At 43.5% G+C, this 21,380-nt stretch overlaps 1 protein-coding gene across 9 annotated transcripts in view; it reads left to right on the top strand.

Moving 5' to 3' along the window:
* ST3GAL6 (ST3 beta-galactoside alpha-2,3-sialyltransferase 6) overlaps window positions 1-21,380 on the top strand; it is a 77,160-nt gene that overhangs the window by 48,011 nt on the left and 7,769 nt on the right. For all 9 annotated transcript variants that reach the window (XM_067739133.1, XM_067739142.1, XM_067739138.1 and 6 more), the window contains 3 exons: window positions 3,971-4,074; window positions 5,216-5,279; window positions 19,946-20,041. In XM_067739133.1, the coding sequence (XP_067595234.1) occupies window positions 3,971-4,074; window positions 5,216-5,279; window positions 19,946-20,041 (264 nt within the window). The remainder of the gene's footprint in view (window positions 1-3,970; window positions 4,075-5,215; window positions 5,280-19,945; window positions 20,042-21,380) is intronic.

Raw genomic sequence — 21,380 nt, 5'->3', positions numbered from 1 at the left:
AGGGAGACCCCTTCCAGGGTCCTAGAGTGAGCTCTTGTGTAACACTCGGAAATGTATTGTCTGAGGAGACACACGTGCTGACAAAGCAAGAGACGTTATTGCGAAGGGGCGCCCGGGCGGAGAGCAACAGGGTAAGGGAACCCAGGAGGATTGCTCTGCCACGTGGCTCGCAGTCTCGGGTTTTATGGTAACGGGGTTAGTTTCCGGATTGTCTCTGGCCAGTCATTCGGATTCGGGGTCCTTTCTCGTGGTGCACGCATCACTCAGCCAGGATGGATTCCAGCGAGGAGGATTCTGGGAGGTTGGTAGGACACGTGGACTGGCGTCTCCTCTGTCTTTTTGACCTTTCCCGAATTCTTCCGGTTGGTGGTGCCTCATTAGTTCCGTGTTCCTTACCAGGACTTCCTGTCGTAAAATAACTCATGCAAATTGTTACTGTCTTTGCCTGGTCAGGGCAGGCGGTTTCAGTCAGTGTTTCCCTTAACAGTCAGGTATCAAAAGATGACTGCTAATCACAAAAAAGCAGACATCTCAAGTTAATGATTTTAGTGCTTCTCTATGAATAGGAAGATGCAGGAGTCTGGGCTTATTGAAATTATTCCTTTTGTTATGCACCTTAACTATCTAGGGGCAGCATCCTGTTTTTCTCCACCGTGTATCCCCCTCGGGGTGTACCATCTGGGGCGGCTGCAGTGGGCTGAAGGCTTGCTGGCCTCAACATCCTTTGTTTACTGGAATGGCAGGCCACATTTTTTTTTTCCACAGTCTAAATTGGTTAGTAGAATTTACCTTCCTTTCCAGGCTTTTGTAGGAGTAACAACAGCAAAGATGATCATTATAATGTAATATAACATACTGTAACATAATACGATGTAATATATAATTATTACAGATAAGGCAGATACTTATTGAGCCCCTACTCTGTGTGAGACATGGAGTTATCGACTAAAAAAAAAAACACAACCTAAAAGTTGAGAATTATGTTTTATTTGGGATGTTACTGAGGACTTAAGCCTGGGATACAGCCTCTCAGATAGCTCTGAGGGACTGTTCCAAAGAGGGAGGAGCCAGGATTTGTAGGAGTTTTGGGGAACAAAAAAACAGGGAGTCGAACATCAAAAGATTACTGCTGGACTTCCCTGGTGGCGCAGTGGTTAAGAATCTGCCTGCCAATGCAGGGGACACGGGTTCAAGCCCTGGTCCAGGAAGATCCCACATGCCATGGAGCAGCTAAGCCCGTGCACCACAACTACTGAGCCTGTGCGCCAGCGCCACAACCACTGAGCCTGCGCTCTAGAGCCCATGAGCCACAACTACTGAGCCTGTGCTCTAGAGCCCATGCTCTGCAACAAGAGAAGCCACTGCAATGAGAAGCCTGCAATGAAGAGTAGCCCCCGCTCGCCGCAACTAGAGAAAGCCCATGTGCAGCAACGAAGACCCAACACAGCCAAAAATAAATAAAATAAATAAATTTTAAAAATAAGGATTACTGCTAATTAAAGAAAAAGCAGACATCTCAAGATAATGAATTTACCCCTTTTCTATGTGTGGGAAGATGCAAGAAACTGTATTATTGGAATTATTCCTTTGATACGCACCTCAGCGATCTGGGGCCAGTATCCTGTTTTCCTTCCTCCTGAATTCCCCTCAGGGTGCACAGTTGGGGGGCGGCTGCAGTAGCAAGGCTTGATGGGCTTCAACATCCTTTGTTTACTGAAATGGCAGGCCACTGTTCTTTGCCACAGTGCTTAACAGTTATTTCATTTAGAAATAAAATGTAAGTCACTTAGTACAAGGTCTGACTGGCAGTAGATGTTAATCATCAGTTACCATCATTATCACTCCCACCAACTCTGAAGAATAGCATCCTTTATTGCTTTCACCTCAAGGTGCAAAGTCATCTACGGTTTACTTTCCCAAGGAAGCCTGGGAAGATCTTGAATCTCCTCTCAATCTTAAGTCAGGTGACCTGACACTTCCTCTTCCCAGAGCAGATCCTAAGCTTGGGGATCAACCCTGATACAGATAATGACCTTTTGAAGTTGGCTGGACCCCTGAGGCTGCTAACACTTGGCACAACTGAATCTAGCACGCACACCCCTCTTGAGTAGGAAGGGCTAGTTTCTCACCTCTTTGCTTAGTCTGAATATGGTATAAGTTCTTAGCTCAGCTCTAAAGATCTTGAGCTCCTGTGACTTGCCAAGGTTAGTGGTTCCTGGGTATCAAAGCCAGGATCAAGCTGAAGCTAATTTGTCCCTACTCTACTGCTGTTTATTTTCATTTTGTCATGCAGCCTCTGAAACCGCAGGGGCGCTCTGATCTCCACCTGCAATTTTTATACTAAGGAAGAACAAAACTGATAAGGCCGGAGAGAAGGAGCCATGTGTTGGGGATGGGATAAGGGTTAGCTTGACTTGCTCTGCAGTACCTAGTCCTGGTAGGTGGAAATGGCATTTTAATATGTGCTTTACCTCTTCCTTATCTCTCTCTCTCTTTTTTTTTTTTTAAAACCCCACATTTATTTATTTATTTATTTGGCTGTGTTGGGTCTTCGTTTCTGTGCGAGGGCTTTCTCTAGTTGTGGCAAGTGGGGGCCACTCTTCATCGCGGTGCACGGACCTCTCACTATCGCGGCCTCTGTTGTTGCGGAGCACAGGCTCCAGACGCGCAGGCTGAGTAGTTGTGGCTCACGGGCCTAGTTGCTCCGCGGCATGTGGGATCTTCCCAGACCAGGGCTCGAACCCGTGTCGCCCGCATTAGCAGGAAGATTCTCAACCTCTGCGCCACCAGGGAAGCCCCCCCTTTTTTTTTGATGTGGACGTTTTCAAAGACTTTATTGAATTTGTTACAACACTGCTTTTGTTTTATGTTTTGGGGTTTTGGCCCAGAGGCATGTGGAATCTTAGCTCCCTGACCAGGGATTGAACCCGCACCCCCTGCATTGGAAGGTGAAGTCTTAACCACTGGACCACAAGGGAAGTCCCTGTTCCTTCTCTTTCTCTTTAATTAAAAAACTTATTTCTTTCTAATTCATAATGGTCCCATAAAGAATTAGTTTGGAGTTGAAATTCATTCAGTCATTTCTTTCTTTCTTTTTTTTTTTTTTTTTTTTTGCGGTACGCGGGCCTCTCACTGTTGTGGCCTCTCCCGTTGCGGAGCACAGGCTCCGGACGCGCAGGCTCAGCGGCCATGGCTCACGGGCCCAGCCGCTCCATGGCATGTGGTATCTTCCCGGACCGGGGCACGAACTCGTGTCCCCTGCATCGGCAGGCGGACTCTCAACCACTGTGCCACCAGGGAAGCCCATTCAGTCATTTCTTAAATGTATGTTATCTGCCTGCTCTGTGCCAGGAGCTAAAAGTGAGGGAAAAAACAGAAAAAGCAGGCGCCTTATCAAACATTGTTGTCTGAGAGAGTACCCAAGTGGAGCAGGGGGGCAGGACAGGCAACAAGAAGACAAGTATCCGTAGTTCTTGTTCTTGAGTAAATTTTAATTTAATGACCTCAGGAAAGAGTTCAGTTCTAGCTACATCTAACTTTCAGTGTGTTTTTATTTTCACAGCTGACAACAGCTTTATGGTACCTTTTCTTTTGGGAGTGAATCAGCATCTGTACTTTTACTTTCCCTTATTTCTTCCTTTGTCTCTTCCCGTAGATGGCTGTCACTGGTGTTTGCTGGTTTTTAAATTTTGTGCCCCCCCCACTCCCCACCCAAAGCTGTTACGTAATTTTGGTTTTACTACTTGGAAGGCGTTTCCCTTCCGGGTGTGTAGTTCCAGTGCACATCCCATTCTAGGTAATATTTAAATAGTGTTTAAGATGATTTTTAAAGAATCTTAAAAATAATTATACATTCATGTATAGTTAATACAATAGGAATGACATACTACAGTTATTTACAGTTGTGATTTTAAAAACATGCAAATATTATACACATTTGGGAAAATCATTCTTTATCCTTTTCTTCCAGGTTTTATCAGTTTCACCCTTTTCTGTGTGCAGCTGATTTTAAAAATACTGCTTCCTTCTATGGTAGCGATAAGTTTGATTTGCCCTATGGGATAAGAACATCAGGTCAGTAATATTATTCTTACCCTGCTCTATTAATATGAGTGGTGTTTGATGTGAATCACATGTTTATATAATTTTAAGGCCTTTTAATCTTTCTGTTTCATAATGATTCCTAAGGATATGATCTGGGAATTGGGTGAAAGGAATTAAATTTTAATACATAAATCTCCATTCATTTTGAGTCAGTGTGGAATAAAAGAATGAAAAAAGGTAGACTTTTTTGTTTTTGAGAAACTGCTTTTCACTTTTGTTTTGCCACCATATTACTCATGAGTTCCAATGCCTTACTTTATTCCAATTCAGAATTAGCAAGACAACCCTATGGGTTAACTTCCTCCCTATTTCCCATTTCACCTCTTTACCTATGAGTTTTATTTTATGTCATCACATTCTAGGTCCTTGGTCAATCTTTTAATTTAATCAGAGGATATTTTATTTTTGCTAAATTTAGAGAGAATTACTCCATTTACCAATGATGAAACGATTTTCCCTCTGCTTGTTGACAACCGCTTTGCCTTGCACGATTGTATATTCTAGGTTTTGAGAGACCCTGAAAGCCTAGGAGGTGACAAGCCTATAGTTTCCTGAGTTAGACTTTTCTTATTCAGCTGATCCTGTGTGTGTGTGTGTGTCTGTGTGTGTGTGTCTGTGTGTTTAAAATACATTGCAGAGAGTTTGATAATCTAATAGGTTTAAAGTTGCAGAATATTGATTTCTATACTTATTTCTATATTTATTAATTTTATTATTAATAAAATTAACAATTATTAAATTTTATTTTTATTAATAATTATAGTTTAATTATTATTAATAAAATTATTAATTTTGACTATTAATATTATTATTAATTAATATGATTAATTAACCTGATATGATTAATTTTTGCTTATGATTGTTTTTAGATTAAGCATCTTATTTTTCTGGGGTTTTTGGAGAATGTCCTTAGAGCATTCACCATTTTGAGTGCGCCTGTTAAGCAGTGCTGGCTAATTGCAGTTGTAACATGAATTTTCACCACAGAATAAATCACAGGTGGCCATGCCAGTTTGAAGTGGGTTTTGGGGAGGGCAGTGGATAAGGTGGTTTACTGTGTACCTAAGAAGTCATGATTGCTGTTATTCCTAATACTCCATTTGTTTTCTAGCCGAATACTTTCGACTTGCTCTTTCAAAACTGCAGAGTTGTGATCTCTTTGATGAGTTTGACAAGTGAGTTAAAAGTTTTCTTGCTTCTGTTTTACTTTTAGTTTTAGCTAAGTTGATTCAAAACATGTACCCCAGTGTAAAATACATTCACTCAGGAAGATTCCATATCTTTGTGCATAAATAAAATGCCTAGGAGTTATTTCTATGACACTTGAAGTAAACAGACTACAAATATAGTTTAGAAGTTGCATAATTGGTTGGCTCAAAAGATTGCAGGCAGTCTTGATGGTGTGCCATGCTAGTCCCAAGTCAGGACATTTTTAACCCACGTTCATCTTTTCTAAGTTGTTGTTACTGAAGAATTAATTCACACTCCCTGTTAATCAGCTCACAGCCTCCTTCCATGACATGGTTCCCATACCTTCCCATACATCTTCTAAACCGCTCCCTCATGAGGATCTTTTCTGTTTCACTTGAATATTGGATTTCAGAAGCAGCTCTCTTTCTTTTATTCAGAATTACATTTGAGGGAAGTGAACAGCTTGTTTAGATACACATTTTCTGACTACAAAAGGCAGTTTCGTTTTTAGAAAAGTTTGGTGTCCATTTAACCCCTTAGGAATTGAGTTGCCAAAGACTTCTTAGCAAGTCAACTTATTTTACAGAGGTGGACTTATTTCACAAAGTTTTAAGCTGTACTTTAGAATTTGGCCAGTTGTCCAGTGGGATGAGAAGGGTGATCTGCAGCTGTGAGGCCTCCATTAAAAAGGAAAATGGCAGAATTCCCCCCCTTATCCAAGAGAATAGAGGTGCTTTTTGGTGGGTGCAGAAATGGGGGCAGTAGACGGAGGTGTGAAAATGGAGATAGTTTACAGAACAGAGCTGGAGGAGTAGTGCTAGATTTTGTCTGAATTTACCTAAGTTTTCTCTGTCAGGGGCCCAGATTATTGAGGTGTAGATTATGTAATAATGTTGGTTCATTTCAGTTTGTACTTTTTATAATTTAAAACTATGCCATCAACCTAATCGATTTCAATTTTTGATTGCATATCCACAGCAACCATATATATTCTTTTCTAACCAAAATTTATACAGCTCTCATCTGTAGGATATTGCTTTATGCAGACCTTTGGCATGTGTGCTTTTTATCAATTCTAACTTTTTTTTTTTTTTTTTTGCGGTACGCGGGCCTCTCACTGTTGTGGCCTCTCCCGTTGCGGAGCACAGGCTCCGGACGCGCAGGCTCAGCGGCCATGGCTCACGGGCCTAGCCACTCCACAGCACGTGGGATCTTCCCGGACCGGGGCACGAACCTGCGTCCCCTGCATCGGCAGGCGGACTCTCAACCACTGCGCCACCAGGGAAGCCCTCTCTCTAACTTTTTACTACCACCCTGCAAAGTATGGTCCATGATCTCCATTTTTTAAATTGAGAAACTGAGGCCAGGCAAACATATATAGTTTGTTAGAACTGGTAAATGTCAGAGCCAGGATGTGAACCTGGGTGGGTCCATCCAGGGGTGGATGTTTGACTTCACAGTGATAATGGTTATACCTTAAATAATTGTAGCAGGTATCTGCAAAGCTTTGAAAAAATCCTTGGCCCTGTAAACGTGAGATACTGTCAGAATTCTTGATGGGACGTGACTGGAGCTTTTGTTCTTGCCTGTTTTGTTTTGTTTTTTTTTAAATTTTTATTTATTTATTTATTTATGGCTGCGTTGGGTCTTCGTTGCTGCGCGTGGGCTTTCTCTAGTTGCAGGGAGCGGGGGCTACTCTTCGTTGCGGCGTGCAGGCTTCTCATCGCGGTGGCTTCTCTTGTTGCGGAGCACGGGCTCTAGGCGCGCGGGCTTCCGTCATTGCCTGCTTTTTATCTTAGAATTAGCCGTGCTTTATTTAGTTGCTTTCAGAGCCTCTTCCTGCACAGGTATTCATCATCTGTATGTGCCTCAGCCAGGCTACCTCCTCTCTTCTTGCCGACTTGGTCTGGCTGCTCCCCACCCTTTCCTCCTGCCACCCGCTCCCACCAGCAACCCACGTCGGGTTCTCAGCATCACTAGCATTGGGAGGGAGGTGGGTGTGGGTGGTGAGGAAGCACTGAACATCATGCTGATTGCACAAAGGTTCCTGAGTCTGAAGTTGTTAAGAGATGGAAGTACCATCAATGTACAAGCAGAAACTGTGCAGGTATACAGTGAATGGAGACTGTCCCTGTAGGATCCTCCCAGAGTACAGTGATGCAGTAGACACTCAGCATTGCTGAATCGCTTGTGTGATGCCTGCAGACTTGCTCCCTAGAGACTTCAGAAAGAGTGTTTTGAAAGTGGATAAGAATATACTTGTAACAATATTATCTTCATTTAGATATTAACTTTTAGGAGGAGTTCACGTGTAATAATAAATTTTACCTACATTTTAAGTAAGTCATTCTACATTTGTCTGAAACCCACGGTACAATCCAAAGATCATAACAGGCCAGCCCATGCCTGAGCAATAAATATATTTTAAGTAAACCCCAGAAAGGCAGAATACACTAACCTGCCTATCGCTGCCTCGAAGTCAACTCAGTCTACCCCCCAAATAACCTTATACATTTCCCATTTCTCCTCTCTGCCTGCGGAAATGCCGTAGAAGAAAGAGGTGTGAGAACAGTCTGTCCTTCTCTGGCAGAGGACCTGGACCGCCCTTGGTCGGGGAGTCCTCCCTGAGCCCTCACTGTGGATCCGGGAGCTGTGGCCCTCGTGTACCAGGAGGAAGCCTTTCTGGCCGAGGCTTGCTCACTCTCTGTAGGGGTCTGTAGGTCAGAGAGGAGGGGCTCAGGTGGAGAGAGGTGAGAACCTCCTTTTCAAGTCCCTTCCCCCTTTGGCTGTTCTCTTTGTCCCTCCCACAAAGGTTCAGACATTTTTTTGTTGTTTCAAATCTGAATCCTTTACTTATCTCATTTAGCATGCATGATGCCCTTGGTTGGGATAGATTTTACTGTGAATGGGAAAACTCCAAATATCGGTTGCATTTGCAAGATACAACTTTTCCTCTTTCTTACAATTGTCATGTAAATGAAGCCTGCGGTTAAGCAATCTCAGGCCAGCTTAGCAGCTGTTAATCATCAGAGACCAAGGCTTCTCTATTGTGACTGTTATTATTCCTTATGGTCCAATCTGATGGCTGGACTTCACCAGGCATATGTACATCCTGGCCAGCAGGGAGGATGAAGGGGGAAGGGCATGCCCCCAGCCATTAAGACTTGCCTCCTTCTTTAAGGATATTTCCCAGAAATTACATATAACACTTTATTACAGCCAGTGATGTGCTGGAGCCTGTTGGTACCAAATTGTGAGAGCTGCCGCTCTTCCCAAGTCCGTGTTCAGTGCCATCCAGGTAGAAGCTTGAAATTAGCCGTGGTGGGAATATATTTATACCATGGAAATTGGCAAACACTGCAAACTGGGGCTTGCCCATCACTCCCCTCTCTCCCAAAGAGGACTGATTGTTAAAAATTTTCTAGCAACCACCAATTATATCCCATTGGCTAGGGGTATAATCACAAGGCCTTTCTGGAAGGTGGACTGGAAAATGTAGCCTCTATTCCATGTGGCTGTGCACCCACCTTAGAGAGAGAGAGAGAGAGAGAGAGTCCTATTTTAAGAGACAAATGAAACATAGTTATTGAGGGGCAAGTAGCAGTCTTTGCCAGTGTTGTTCACCATTTCCTGTTTCTGTGCCTGGAAATATTCAAGATTCTAAAGTCAGTTACATAACACTATACCAACCTAGCTTGGTGCTAGAAGCAGCCAACTGTGGTTTCTCTCTTGAAGATGAAAGCTGTTGAAACGTATTGGCGTTGCAGATTGTTTTGAAGCGGGGTTTCTTATGAGGGCTTATTTATGCCACCTTTGTAGGTAATGTGAGTAAAGTAACTCAGTGAGGCAGGGGAGCCTTTTTCTACAGTCACTGCCATGCAGAACTTGGGCCAGAGATAAAGAGGGAAGGGAACAGGAGTGTGCATGTCTGGCCGGAACTCTGTGTGGCAGAGCCCAGGAATTTTAAGAATTCCATGCTGCTTCTTTGCTCTACCTCCCCTCTTCCCTCTCTCCTGCACCCCCCCCAAATCTGTTCTTTTTCAAAGTTTTTGGTCACTTAGTAATAATCGTAATAATTTGCCTCCCTTCTTGTAATCACATCTGTTAGAAAGTATTTTCATTATAGAAAGTTGCCTTTCGCCCTAATTTTGTGATAGGAGTTCTCAATTTTCCCTGTGAAAAGATGAGAACACATGATAGGCCATTTACATACCCCATTGTATTTTATTATGTTATTTATCTTTTTGGTATGTAGTTTTAATAGAGGGTTAATCTTGGGCTTTTTCTTTTATATTCTTTCTGAGTTTCTCTCCTGACCAATGGTACAGCAGGTTGGGATGGGGTGAATATTGAGGCTGCTAAACTGTTCCCTAAAGAATCCCAGTTACCTCACCTCACCTGTTCCTGCTCAGTTGTGTGGACTGAGGGCCAGACCCAAAAGCACAGTAAAGTCACAGAGAGGGTCAGAGGCAGGAAGGATGGAGATTGTTAGTCCAATCCCCTCATTTTAAAGATGAGAGGACTGAGGTCCATAGAGGTTAAGAGGTCTCCAGACTTCCACTCTTCTCCAGTTACTCCCTTTGCATTTAACCAGCAGTGCAAAGACAGAAGACTCCACAATTCAATGTCTTAGACTGAGTGTCATCTGAAGAGGTAAGGGGAAGAGAATTCCGGAACTGTGAATTCTTTGGGGTATATTCTTTAGGATTTCCAGGGCTATAAGTCGCCCACCCACCCCCATTATGTAATGTGGCTTCTGCCTTTATCCTTAACCTCAAACCATTTTTAATACTTTTACAGGGCTAAACTAAAACATCTCCAGGGTACATGTGTAAATTCACCAAAACAGATGTACGTTAAATAGGGTTTTTCGTCTGTTTTTTGTGGGGTTTCTTTTTGCCTCTTAAAGATAAATGATCTGGATAGAATCTTCTCTGGATAGATACCGGCAAATTACAGAGCAGGCCAACTGGCATATATACTACGCATGATCATCAGGATGAGAGTTGAGAAAAGGAAATTTTTTCAGTACTAAGCCAGAGGATCCTAAGTATGGGAAAAAGAAAAAGTCTCAAAGAAATGTTGACAAATCATTTTTTTTCTTGTTAGGATGAAATTCACACAACATAAAATGAACCGTTTGAAAGAGAACAATTCAGTGGCACTTAGTACATTCACAGTATTGTGCAACCACCACCTCTAGCTAGTTCCAAAAAGACAAACCATTTAAAAACAATGATTAATCTTTTCGTGTTTTCTTTTCCATGTTCCTCCTTTTATGGGAACGCTCAAACTAGCTGCCTGACCAGAACTTCGGCAGCAGGGGAGCCATGCTAAGGGTAGAAAAGGATAGCTTAGAAAAGTTTGTTTTTATTCTTTTGTCGGGGAGAGGGGAGGGCAGGTGGTGGGCATGGGCCATCTGAAATAGAGGGGCGGTACTGGTGAAAAGTTGCTAGAGTCAGCAGGTCAGGCGTAACTGCTCTGGGACCTTGGGCAAGTTTCGGAGTTTCTGAACCTTGGTTTTACAAAAGAGGAGGTGGATCTGTATATGCACATTATACCAATGTCAGCTTTACTAGTTAATAAAGTTAAGTTAATAAATTAAGTCAGTGTAATCACTGCAAGAAACTGGGTGAAGGTTACACAGGACTTCTCAGTACTATTTTTGCAACTTCCCGTGAATCTAGAATTATTTCAAAATAGAAAGCTTAAATTGAAAACATGGGCTTCCCTGGTGGCGCAGTGGTTGAGAGTCCGCCTGCCAATGCAGGGGACACGGGTTCGTGCCCCAGTCCGGGAAGATCCCACATGCCGTGGAGCGGCTGGGCCCGTGAGCCATGCCCGCTGAGCCTGCGCATCTGGAGCCTGTGCTCTGCAACGGGAGAGGCCACAACAGTGAGAGGCCCGTGTACTGCAAAAAAAAAAAACAAAAAACGAAAACATATGACGACGTGAAACTTGTGCACGAATGTTCATAGCAGCATCATTCATAATAGCCTCAGAGTGGAAACAACCAAATGTCCAGCAACTGCTCAATGGATAAATTAAATGCATATCCGTACAATGGAATGTAATTCAGCTGTACAAAGCAACGCAGTACTAATTCCTGCTGGGGCATGAGTGAATCTTGAAAACTTTTTTTTTTTTTTTTTTTTGCGGTACGCGGGCCTCTCACTGTTGTGGCCTCTCCCATTGCGGAGCACAGGCTCTGGATGCGCAGGCTCAGCGGCCATGACTCACGGGCCCAGCCGCTCTGCGGCATGTGGGATCTTCCCGGACCGGGGCACGAACCCGTGTCCCCTGCATCGGCAGGTGGACTCTCAACCACCGCGCCACCAGGGAAGCCCTTGAAAACATTTTGCTCAGTGAAAGCAGTCAGTCACAGATTACATATTGTATGACTCCATTTATATGAAATGGCCAGGATAGACAAATCTATAGAGATAGAAAGTGGATTAGTTGTGCCACAGACAGGGGTTGGGATGGGGGTGGAAATGGAGAGTGACTGCCCCTGGCTGTGGGGTGTCGTCGTCGGGTGATGAAAATGTTCTGGATTGGATAATGGTGATGGTGGCGCAGCTTTGTGAATATTAAAACCTGCTGAATTTTATTATTTAAATGGATGAATTTTAGGGTGTGTGAATTATATTTCAATTTCAAAAAACGCTTTTATAAAGGAGGGGGGATGGTTGAGGTACCCTCTAGATTCCTTTCTAGCCACTTTGTTCAGAGGGCCCCATGATGCCACACCTAGAACAAACGGTTTGGAGTGACACACCTCTAGTTCTCCTGCCATCGTTTCCCTACGCTGTCGCTCTTGATTTCTCAGGACTCGGTTCCTTGTTAATCTCCAAAGCACAGCTCACACAGTTGTGGCCATGCTTTTTTATAAACTTCACTAGTGATTGAGGATATTTTAAGGGAATTGCATCACAAAGAATACCTACAATGTGCCCATGTTGTGAGAGCCTGACCCTTCCTGGCTGTGTGTGGAGCTCTGTAGCACCAGCTTGCACCCTGGTCCTGGAGACTGCTGCTTTCTCCTCAGTGGGAGCACATCCTCCCACAGCCGGAGCAGCGAAATCCTGGGTCACAAAATCTCTGCTCTCGCTTAAAATACAGGAACCAGCTCTCCTCCCGCAGCCATCACCATCGCGTTCCGCAAGCACGCCAGATTCTGTGAAGAGCGCTCGAGTCCTGCAGAGGTGGTTATAGAGTAACTAAGCCTAAATATCTTCCTTAACGGAAGCACCTGTGTTAAGTCAGTTGCTTGCTAAGTGGATGAGGATTTGCGAAGGCTGCCTGGTTGCTCATCCAGGCAGAATCCATTATGTCAGCAGTGGCAGAGACAGGTTACATCGGCAACCAGCCAGGGTGGGAGCATGGTCTTTGACAACTTAAGACGTCAGCAGTGTATTTATTAAAAAGAGCCCAAGCTCTATAAGGGATATCAGTGTCTGCATCACTGCTCTGGCCATCCTCCTGCTTTGCAGTTTCTTTACATGGCAGCATTTTCAGCCAGGAGGAGGACTTGAGGGTGAGGGGAGGTTGTGATTCTGCGTCAACAGAGTAGTCATTTGTGGCAGAGAGGAACACATACGTGTTCTGTAGCAACTGCTGTGGTCAGACGTTGGATAGAGAGAGATACAGAAACCATGGTACACATGCCGGAGGAACTGACAGATGGCTCTGTGCGACATAGGTTAACAACATTTGAGACCTCAGTGATTCCCTTACTTCGTAAAAGGGCATGCTGAGATCCAAGAGGTTAGGTCATGAGGCCAGGCTCCCAGAGGTGCAGAGTAGGGGAGCCACAGCTAGCAGTGAGATCTCCACCCCACTCCAATGCACAGGGTTTTAGGATCTCTGGGCTGCAAGGAGCACTATTCCTAACTAAGCGTGATTTGAACTAAGTGGATGGTTATTACCTCCCATATCACATAGATGTGTGGATTCAGATGTATAGAATCAGGTTTGTGGATCTAGCTCACAGGGCAGGCCACGTATGGCTGCACAGACTAGATTGCACAAACCGCGGGAGTGCCGACGTACTGGGTACCACCTGCACGTCTGTATGGATTGGCTCCAGTTATGGGATTGAATTAGTGGCTCAGGAATGTCAGGGCAGCTTCCTCGCGGCTCTCTCTGGCTTTCCCTCTTAGGTGCAAGATGACTACAGCCGCCCTAACCTTGTTATCGCATGTCAGTATCCAAGCAGAAAGGATGGGTAGATGAAATCAGTGTTCTGCTCAAACCATTCTCTTCCTGGGGGTAAAATCTTTCCCAGGGCATTTAACAGACTTCCCTAATATCTTATTGCCCAGGGATGGTTCATGTGACCACATCTAAACCAACCATTGGCACAGGAATATACTCACCACTGTTAGGCTTGTGAAAGCAGGGCTCTGCCAGCAAAGGTACGAGGGGTAATGGGTGTTGGGAATATGACCAGTGGGATCTGCCAGAGTTGCTACACTGAAGATGGAGTGATACGTTTTAATGTATACACTATGCTGCTGAAAGGAGTCATACAGTATTTAGAAAAGAAGACAGATCACAGATCACTGGAAGTGGGCAGTTCACGTTTACTTTCTCTGTATTGATGGTGTTGATGTTTCACGCTGCACAGGCTAGTAACTCTTCTGGATCTGCCTGACTTGACGAGAAACATGGCTTTCACCTAGGGGAAGTGTAACCTCTTGCCATCACTATTTCAGCAGCTTTCCAGATTTTCCATTAACAGGTTCAGGCACTCTGGAATGATCTTGTTTTCTGGGTGAGCAATTTGAGGCACATGGATTTCCCTTCCTGCTTCCAGAGTGGAGGAAGGAAGAACGGCTACCTGTTTCTCCAGCTACAAAGTCACACTTAAGGTGACAACCAAATCAGTTTCTAAAATGCACAACCTGTGAATCAGGACGTTTTAGATTGGAGGATGCAGAAATATAAATATATTTATAAATAAAATATAAATACATATAAAATTTTAGATTAGAGGATGCAGAAATATAATATTCTTGCCCATTAGGGATTCACAGTTCACTGCAGCTGATTGTGAATGAAAGTTGTGTTCATTAAATATCTTGAAGTTACACAGTCACCCAAAGGACACTGGAAGTTATTGATTCACACTAAGGAAACAGGGGAAGCCAGGAGCCCAGGCCAGGTGGATGAAGCCAAGGAGAGGATGAATCGCTCCTTTGGTAATATGGGGGTACCTGCTGTGGAGGGAGGGAAGCAGTGAATTGCAAGGTATGTGGTTCAGACCGTGGATCTGTTCCATTTCACATTTTCCAGCATCACGGGGGCACTGTGAATACCAGCTGCAGAGAAGATGTGATTGCCTAAGAGTAGTCTTAGGCACACCCCTTGAGGAGTTTCTGGTGTCATGTATGATATTCAGAAAAATGTGTGGATCTTTGCAATATCCTTGCCAAGAGGAAAAGTAAAATTTCATTGACGAGATTTCCTTTTAAAGACATCGGCACACTTTTTCTGTGGTGAAGGGCCCTCCCCTTTCCACCTGCCCCCTACAAAGCTGACAGAGAAAAAAACAGAAAGGGAAATTTTAAAAATGCGGTGACCGTGGAACTGTAAAGCGTCTTTGGAACTGGAGTTCTCTTGGGTGAGGCAGTGTCCACATGATTTCTTTTCATTTCTCCCAAGCGGGCGGAGGCTGAGTAGAAGGAATGACCCTCTCTCTGTCACCAATCCTTGGGGCTCCTGTGAAACAGATCTGCTTGCACCCTTAACTCCCCCTTTTCTTTTGGCTGGAAGGCTTGTTAGAGTTTGTGAGAGGAGGTTCAGGACCTTGAGTCTGAGAGGGGACCAGGGATGTGACCTGAGTATGACGGACGGTACCTTCTTGTATTGCGATGACCTTTCGGCCACATGTGATCTGGGGCTTGATTATCAACTGTAATCCCGCCCGATACAGATAACACTGAGGGAAACTTCTGGCTGAGTGTTCATGCCACTGGCTGTGTCTGGGACTGAGCTGAGTTCCCTCTTTCTGGGCTCAACTGCAGAGATTAGGCCTGTGGGGCAGGAGTCCTTTGTTGAGGTTCCAAGATAAGAACTCTGGGGACACACAGTGGTGGCCTGTGCTCCTGGCCCCGCCCCGGCACGTTCGGTGGTATTGGAGTCAGGCAAGCCTGGTTCAGGCTGGGGACCCCAGTCCAGGATGGTTGCTGGGAGGGGAGTGGCCTCCAGCCTTCTCTGAAGGGAGAGGGTTAGTCTACATGCCATAAATTATAGATATTCCTCCTTCACCTCCACACAGGGGACCTCCCAGGAACAGAGCTGTTATTTCCATCCTGTCCCTTCCTAGCCACTCCCTCCCTGGTGCCCAGCCTCACTTAGCGTCCTGGCAGGGAGACGGGGCAGCATCTGGAGGTTCAGCCTCTGATTTTGCATTAACCTGGCTGTGAGGTCATGGAAGGAGGAACCACACAAGCTGTGTGTGTGGGAGTTGCTCCCTGCTGTACAGCTCTCATGGGCTAGGTCTGCTCAGGAGGATGGCCGCAGACCCAGAGAGAAAAGCGTTTTGAAGTTGACCAGCACCCCCATCTTCTCCGTGCCACCTGGCTGCAGAGCACTGTGGACAGAGTAGCTTCCTGGAATTGGGATTTATGTAAACTTGTATATAAGAGCACCTAAAAATGTTCCTTTCATAGTTAAAGACAAGCAGATTTAGGAAAGAAACTTCTCTAGAACACATTGTGACATGTCCGTCATAGGAGGTCTGGGGGTACAGACTCAAGGAGGGCCTGTTGGATGGTTGCCCCCCGGCCCCCATCAGTACCATCTGTGAAACCCTGGATCTTCTTGTTTTTGTAACAAAGTAGACACTGATTATGCATGACTTTTTAATATTTGGGAGCTGAAAGTCTCAAAACATTAAAAAAGTGTTTTTAAAAAGTTTAAGGTGTGGGGCTTCCCTGGTGGTGCGGTGGTTGAGAGTCCGCCTGCCGATGCAGGGGACACGGGTTCGTGCCCCGGTCTGGGAAGATCCCACATGCCGTGGAGCGGCTGGGCCCGTGAGCCATGGCCGCTGAGCCTGCGCGTCCGGAGCCTGGGCTCCGCAACGGGAAAGGCCACAACAGTGAGAGGCCCGAGTACCGCAAAAAAAAAAAAAAAAAAAAGTTTAAAACATCAAGCAAATAGATGAACTAGACAAATTCTAAATAAAAAAGGGAAATTTACATGTGTAGGAATGTGTATCTTGTCTCTCCTTAACCTGACAGGACCAACTCCTGGCTCCTTTCAGTAGTTCCTGTATTGCTGTGTTCTCTACGTTTAAATATTCTACAGCATTTGTGCAATTTTGCTACTGATTAATTTCCTAAGAGCCTTACGGTCTGGAGTTCATCTGGTCTGCTGATTTCATGGTTCTTAGAGAAACAGTTTTTTCCTCATACTTCCATGTCATGAGGGCCCTGCAAGGACAATCTCAACAGCCTTCTCCTCTGTAGTTTTCTCCCCGAGAGGAGAAGGACATGATCTGTTCTGTCATTTCTCCAGGCCTGGCCGAGTGGTGGTGAGAGCTTGGAGTTGGATGGGCCAGGCCATTTTTTAAAAATTAATTTTTATTGGAGTATAGTTGATTTATAATGTTGTGTTAGTTTCAGGTGTGCAGCAAAGTGAATCAGTTATATATAGACATATATCTACTCTTTTTTAGATTCTTTTCCCATATAGGTCATTACAGAGTATTGAGTAGAGTTCCCTGTGCTGTACAGTAGGTTCTTATTAGTTATCTATTTTATATATAGTAGTGTGTATATGTCAATCCCAATCTCCCAATTTATCCCTTCCCTGTCCCTCTCCCACTTGGTAACCATAAGTTTGTTTTCTACAGCCGTGACTCTTTTTCTGTGTTATAAATAGGTTCATTTGTACCACTTTTTTAGATTCCACATATAAGTGATATCATATGATACCTTTGTCTTTCTCTGTCTGACTTACTTTACTCAGTATGACAATCTCTAGGTCCATCATGTTGCTGCAAATGGCATCATTTCATTCTTTTCTATGGCTGAGTAATATTCCATTTTGTGTGTGTGTGTGTGTGTGTGTGTGTGTGTGTGTGTGTACCACGTCGTCTTTATCCATTCCTCCATTGATGGTTGCTTCCATGTCCTGGCTATTGTAAATAGTGCTGCAGTTAACACTGGGGTACATGCATATTTTTGAATTTTGATTTTCTCCGGATATATGCCCAGGAGTGGGATTGCTGGATCATATGGTAGCTCTGTTTTTAGTTTTTTAAGGAACGTCCATACTGTTCTCCATAGTGGCTGCACCAATTCACATTCCCACCAACAGTGTAGGAGGCTTTCCTTTCCTCCACACCCTCTCCAGCATTTATTGTTTGTAGATGTTTTGGTGATGGCCCTTCTGACCGGTGTGAGGTGATAAATCATTGTAGTTTTGACTGGCATTTCTCTAATAATTAGCAACGTTGAGCATCTTTTCACGTGCCTCTTGGCCATCTGCATGTCTTCTTTGGAGAAATGTCTATTTAGATCTTCTGCTCATTTGATTGGGTTGTTTGTTTTTTTGATATTGAGATGCATGAGCTGTTTATTTTGGAGATTAATCCCTTGTCGGTTGCTTCATTTGCAAATATTTTCTCCCATTCTGTGGGTTGTCTTTTTGTTTTGTTTACGGTTTCCTTTGCCGTGCAAAAGCTTTTAAGTTTAATTACGTCCCATTTGTTTATTTTTGTTTTTATTTTCATTACTCTAGGAGGTGAATCAAAAAAAGGTCTTCCTGCGATCTGTGTCAGAGAATGTTCTGCCTGTTTTCCTCTAAGAGTTTTACAGTATCTGGTCTTACACTTAGGTCTTTAATCCATTTTGAGTTTATTTTTGTGTATGGTGTTACAGAATGTTCTGATTTCATTGTTTCACATGTAGCTGTCCAGTTTTCCCAGCACCACTTATTGAAGAGGCTGTCTTTTCTCCATTGTATATCGTTGCCTGCTTTGTCATAGATTAGGTGACCATAGGTGCATGGGTTTATCTCTGGACTTTCTATCCTGTTCCACTGACCTATATTTCTTTTTTTGTGCCAGTACCATACTGTTTTGATTACTGTAACTTCGTAGTATAGTTTGAAGTCAGGGAGCCTGATACCTCCAGCTCTGTTTTTCTTTCTCAAGATTGCTCTGGCTATTTGGGGTCTTTTGTGTTTTCATACAAATTGTAAAATTTTCTGTTCTAATTCTGTGGAAAATGCTATTGATAATTTGATAGGGATTGCATTGAATCTGTAGATTGCTTTGGGTAGTATAGTCATTTTCACATTATTGATTCTTCCAGTCCAAGAACATGGTATATCCCTCCATCTGTTTCTGTCATCTTTGATTTCTTTCATCAGTGTCTTATAGTTTTCTGAGTACATACAGGTTTTTTGCCTCCTTAGGTAGGTTTATTCCTAGGTATTATATTCTTTTCTTTTGCAATGGTAAATGGGATTGTTTCCTTAATTTCTCTTTTGGATCTTTCATTGTTACTGTATAGGAATGCAAGAGATTTCTGTGTGGTAATTTTGTGTGCTGCAACTTTACCAAATTTATTGATGGGCTCTAGTAGTTTTCTGGTAGCGTCTTTAGGATTTTCTATGTATAGTATCACGTCATCTGCAAACAGGGACAGTTTTACTTCTTCTTTCCAATTTGGATTCCTTTTACCTCTTTTTCTTCTCTGATTGCTGTGGCTAGGACTTCCAAAACTATGTTGAATAAAATGGTGAGAGTGGACATCCTTGTCTTGATCCTGGTCTTAGAGGAAATGCTTTCAGTTTTTCACCCTTGAGAAGGATGTTTGCTGTGGGTTTGTCATATATGGCTTTTATTATGTTGAGGGCCAGGCCACGTTGGATGAGAGCTGAACAGTAGATAATCCGCTGGCCTAGGCTGATTCTGGCCAGCAATGGGAAGTCCCACTTCATATCCTACTTTAAAGCTCTTTGCCAGGAATACACAGTAAACTTTTCATTTGTATTGGTTAAGCTCCAAGAACCAGTACCCGTTTGGGGAATTGAAATGAGCACGGGCAGGTACAAGGAAGCTGCACTTTGCCAACCAGATTCTATACTGTCTGTCTCCAAACTTATAAGACGCAGCAGTAACCCAGAGCTGGAATCTCAGGGGAATGGGTAATGCTGATGGAAAATACATACACATCTAATATGAAACACACTTGTATCAATATTAACATGCAGAATCCTATATTGAGGGGTATTTTTGTAGTCCAAAGGTCTGGACTCAATCCTAATTTTACCTCTTTGGAGTATGACTTTGAAATGTCACCTAACAGTTTTTTGAATCTCTTTCTTCATTTGTAAAATGGGAATATCAGGTTTACTTATCTCAGTGGGTGGTTATGAGAATCAAATGAGGGGATGTATATGAACTGATATGCATTAATAGTTGCTAACGATGATATACTTCCTATGGAATGTTATTTCTTGAATCTTATATCTTTCTAATATATCCCTAGACCTGTAAGTTACAACTGGTTCTTTTTCTACTTCTGCAACAAGTGAAATCTTGTATTGGGTTCCTCAAAGTATGAATGGGTTCTTGGAATCACCCAGTTTTGTAAAAGATGGCTCAATCTCTCTCTTGTCATTTGCCCAACAGTGTGCCATGTAAAAAATGTGTGGTGGTTGGTAATGGTGGAGTTTTGAAGAATAAGACGTTAGGAGAAAAAATTGACTCCTATGATGTAATAATAAGGTAAATATATCTTCTACTTGCTAACCTGGAATTGTTTCAAAAGAGTATAGTTTCCTGCTTTAATACCGCTGTGTTTTAAAAGGAAGTAGAGTCGCTGTAGTATGTTTAAGTACATTACACATTCCTCGAGTTGTTGGCTGGAGTAGGCCTAGATTTCAGGTCATTTATTTAGCAAATATTTATGAAATCCCCTTAGTGTGCCAGGCACAGTTCTAGCTGTAGTTCTAGCACAGTTCTAGGGGGATATAGCAGTGAAAAAGAATAATATTCTTGCTCCCCGTGGAGCTTACATTCTAATGAGGGGAAGAAAACAGTAATTAAATAAAGAAATGTAGTAATAAATGCCATGCAAACAATTAAAACATGTGTGATAGAGAATGACTGAGTGGCTGTTTTTGAATTGATGACTGTTTTGAAGGGGAGACATCTCAACTGGACCTAAGACCACACAGTACCGGCCGTATGAAGACTAGGGAATACAGACAGAGAGGATGTTTACTGCAGGTCTCCAGGAGGGTATGATGCTAGGTTTAAGAGCAGCAGCAAGAAAACCAGTGAGGTTGGAGGGCAGCAGGCTGGGGAGGTGGTGCAATTGGCAGCCGAAGAGGTAGGTAAGGAGCAGGCTGTGTAGGACTTTGTAAACTACGATTAGAGCTTGCGTTTTATGTTAACAGAAAACTTTTGAAAATTGTTAAGCAAGAGAGCAACTCTATCTGGTTATGTCTTTAAAATACCCTGGTGATGGCATGGACAATGAAACAGGAAGGACAAGCTGTGGAAACAGAGGCCAGTTAGGTTGCTGCATTTGGGTAGAGAATGGTGGCTTGCAACAGGATTGTCATGGTGTGGAAGGAGATAAGGGGCTAGACTGAGGAATGTTTTAGAGGTAGAGTTATCAGGATGTTCTGATGCATTAGATGTGAGCAGAGATGGGAATAAAGGAATGCAGGATACCTCCTCCTAGGTTTTCAGCTTAAGAGATTGGCTGGATAGTGGTACCATTCATTGAATTGGGGAGGACTAGGGTAGGAACAGGTTTAGAGGAGAATCAAGATTATTGTTTGAACATACCAGGTTTGATATGCTTACTAGATTTGCAGTGGGTAAGTCAAAGTAGGCAGTTAGATAAACAGGTTAAAATCTTCATTGCGAACAGTCTGTAAGTTGTACTTAAACCATGGACTGGGTGAGATTTCCCAGGGAGAGACAGAGAAGAGGGCCCAGGACTGAGCTTTGAAGTAGTCAAAACTTAAAGGTTGAGCAAAGAAAAAGGAGTTAAAGAGTTGGAGAGGATCTACCAGTGAGGTAGGAAGAAAGACAGGAGAAGGTGATCACAAAA

The sequence above is a fragment of the Pseudorca crassidens genome, chromosome 5 (assembly GCF_039906515.1).
Source record: "Pseudorca crassidens isolate mPseCra1 chromosome 5, mPseCra1.hap1, whole genome shotgun sequence".
NCBI lineage: Eukaryota > Metazoa > Chordata > Mammalia > Artiodactyla > Delphinidae > Pseudorca > Pseudorca crassidens.
The sequence above is the reverse complement of the archived record's forward strand: the minus strand, read 5'-3'. Positions and strand labels throughout refer to the sequence as shown.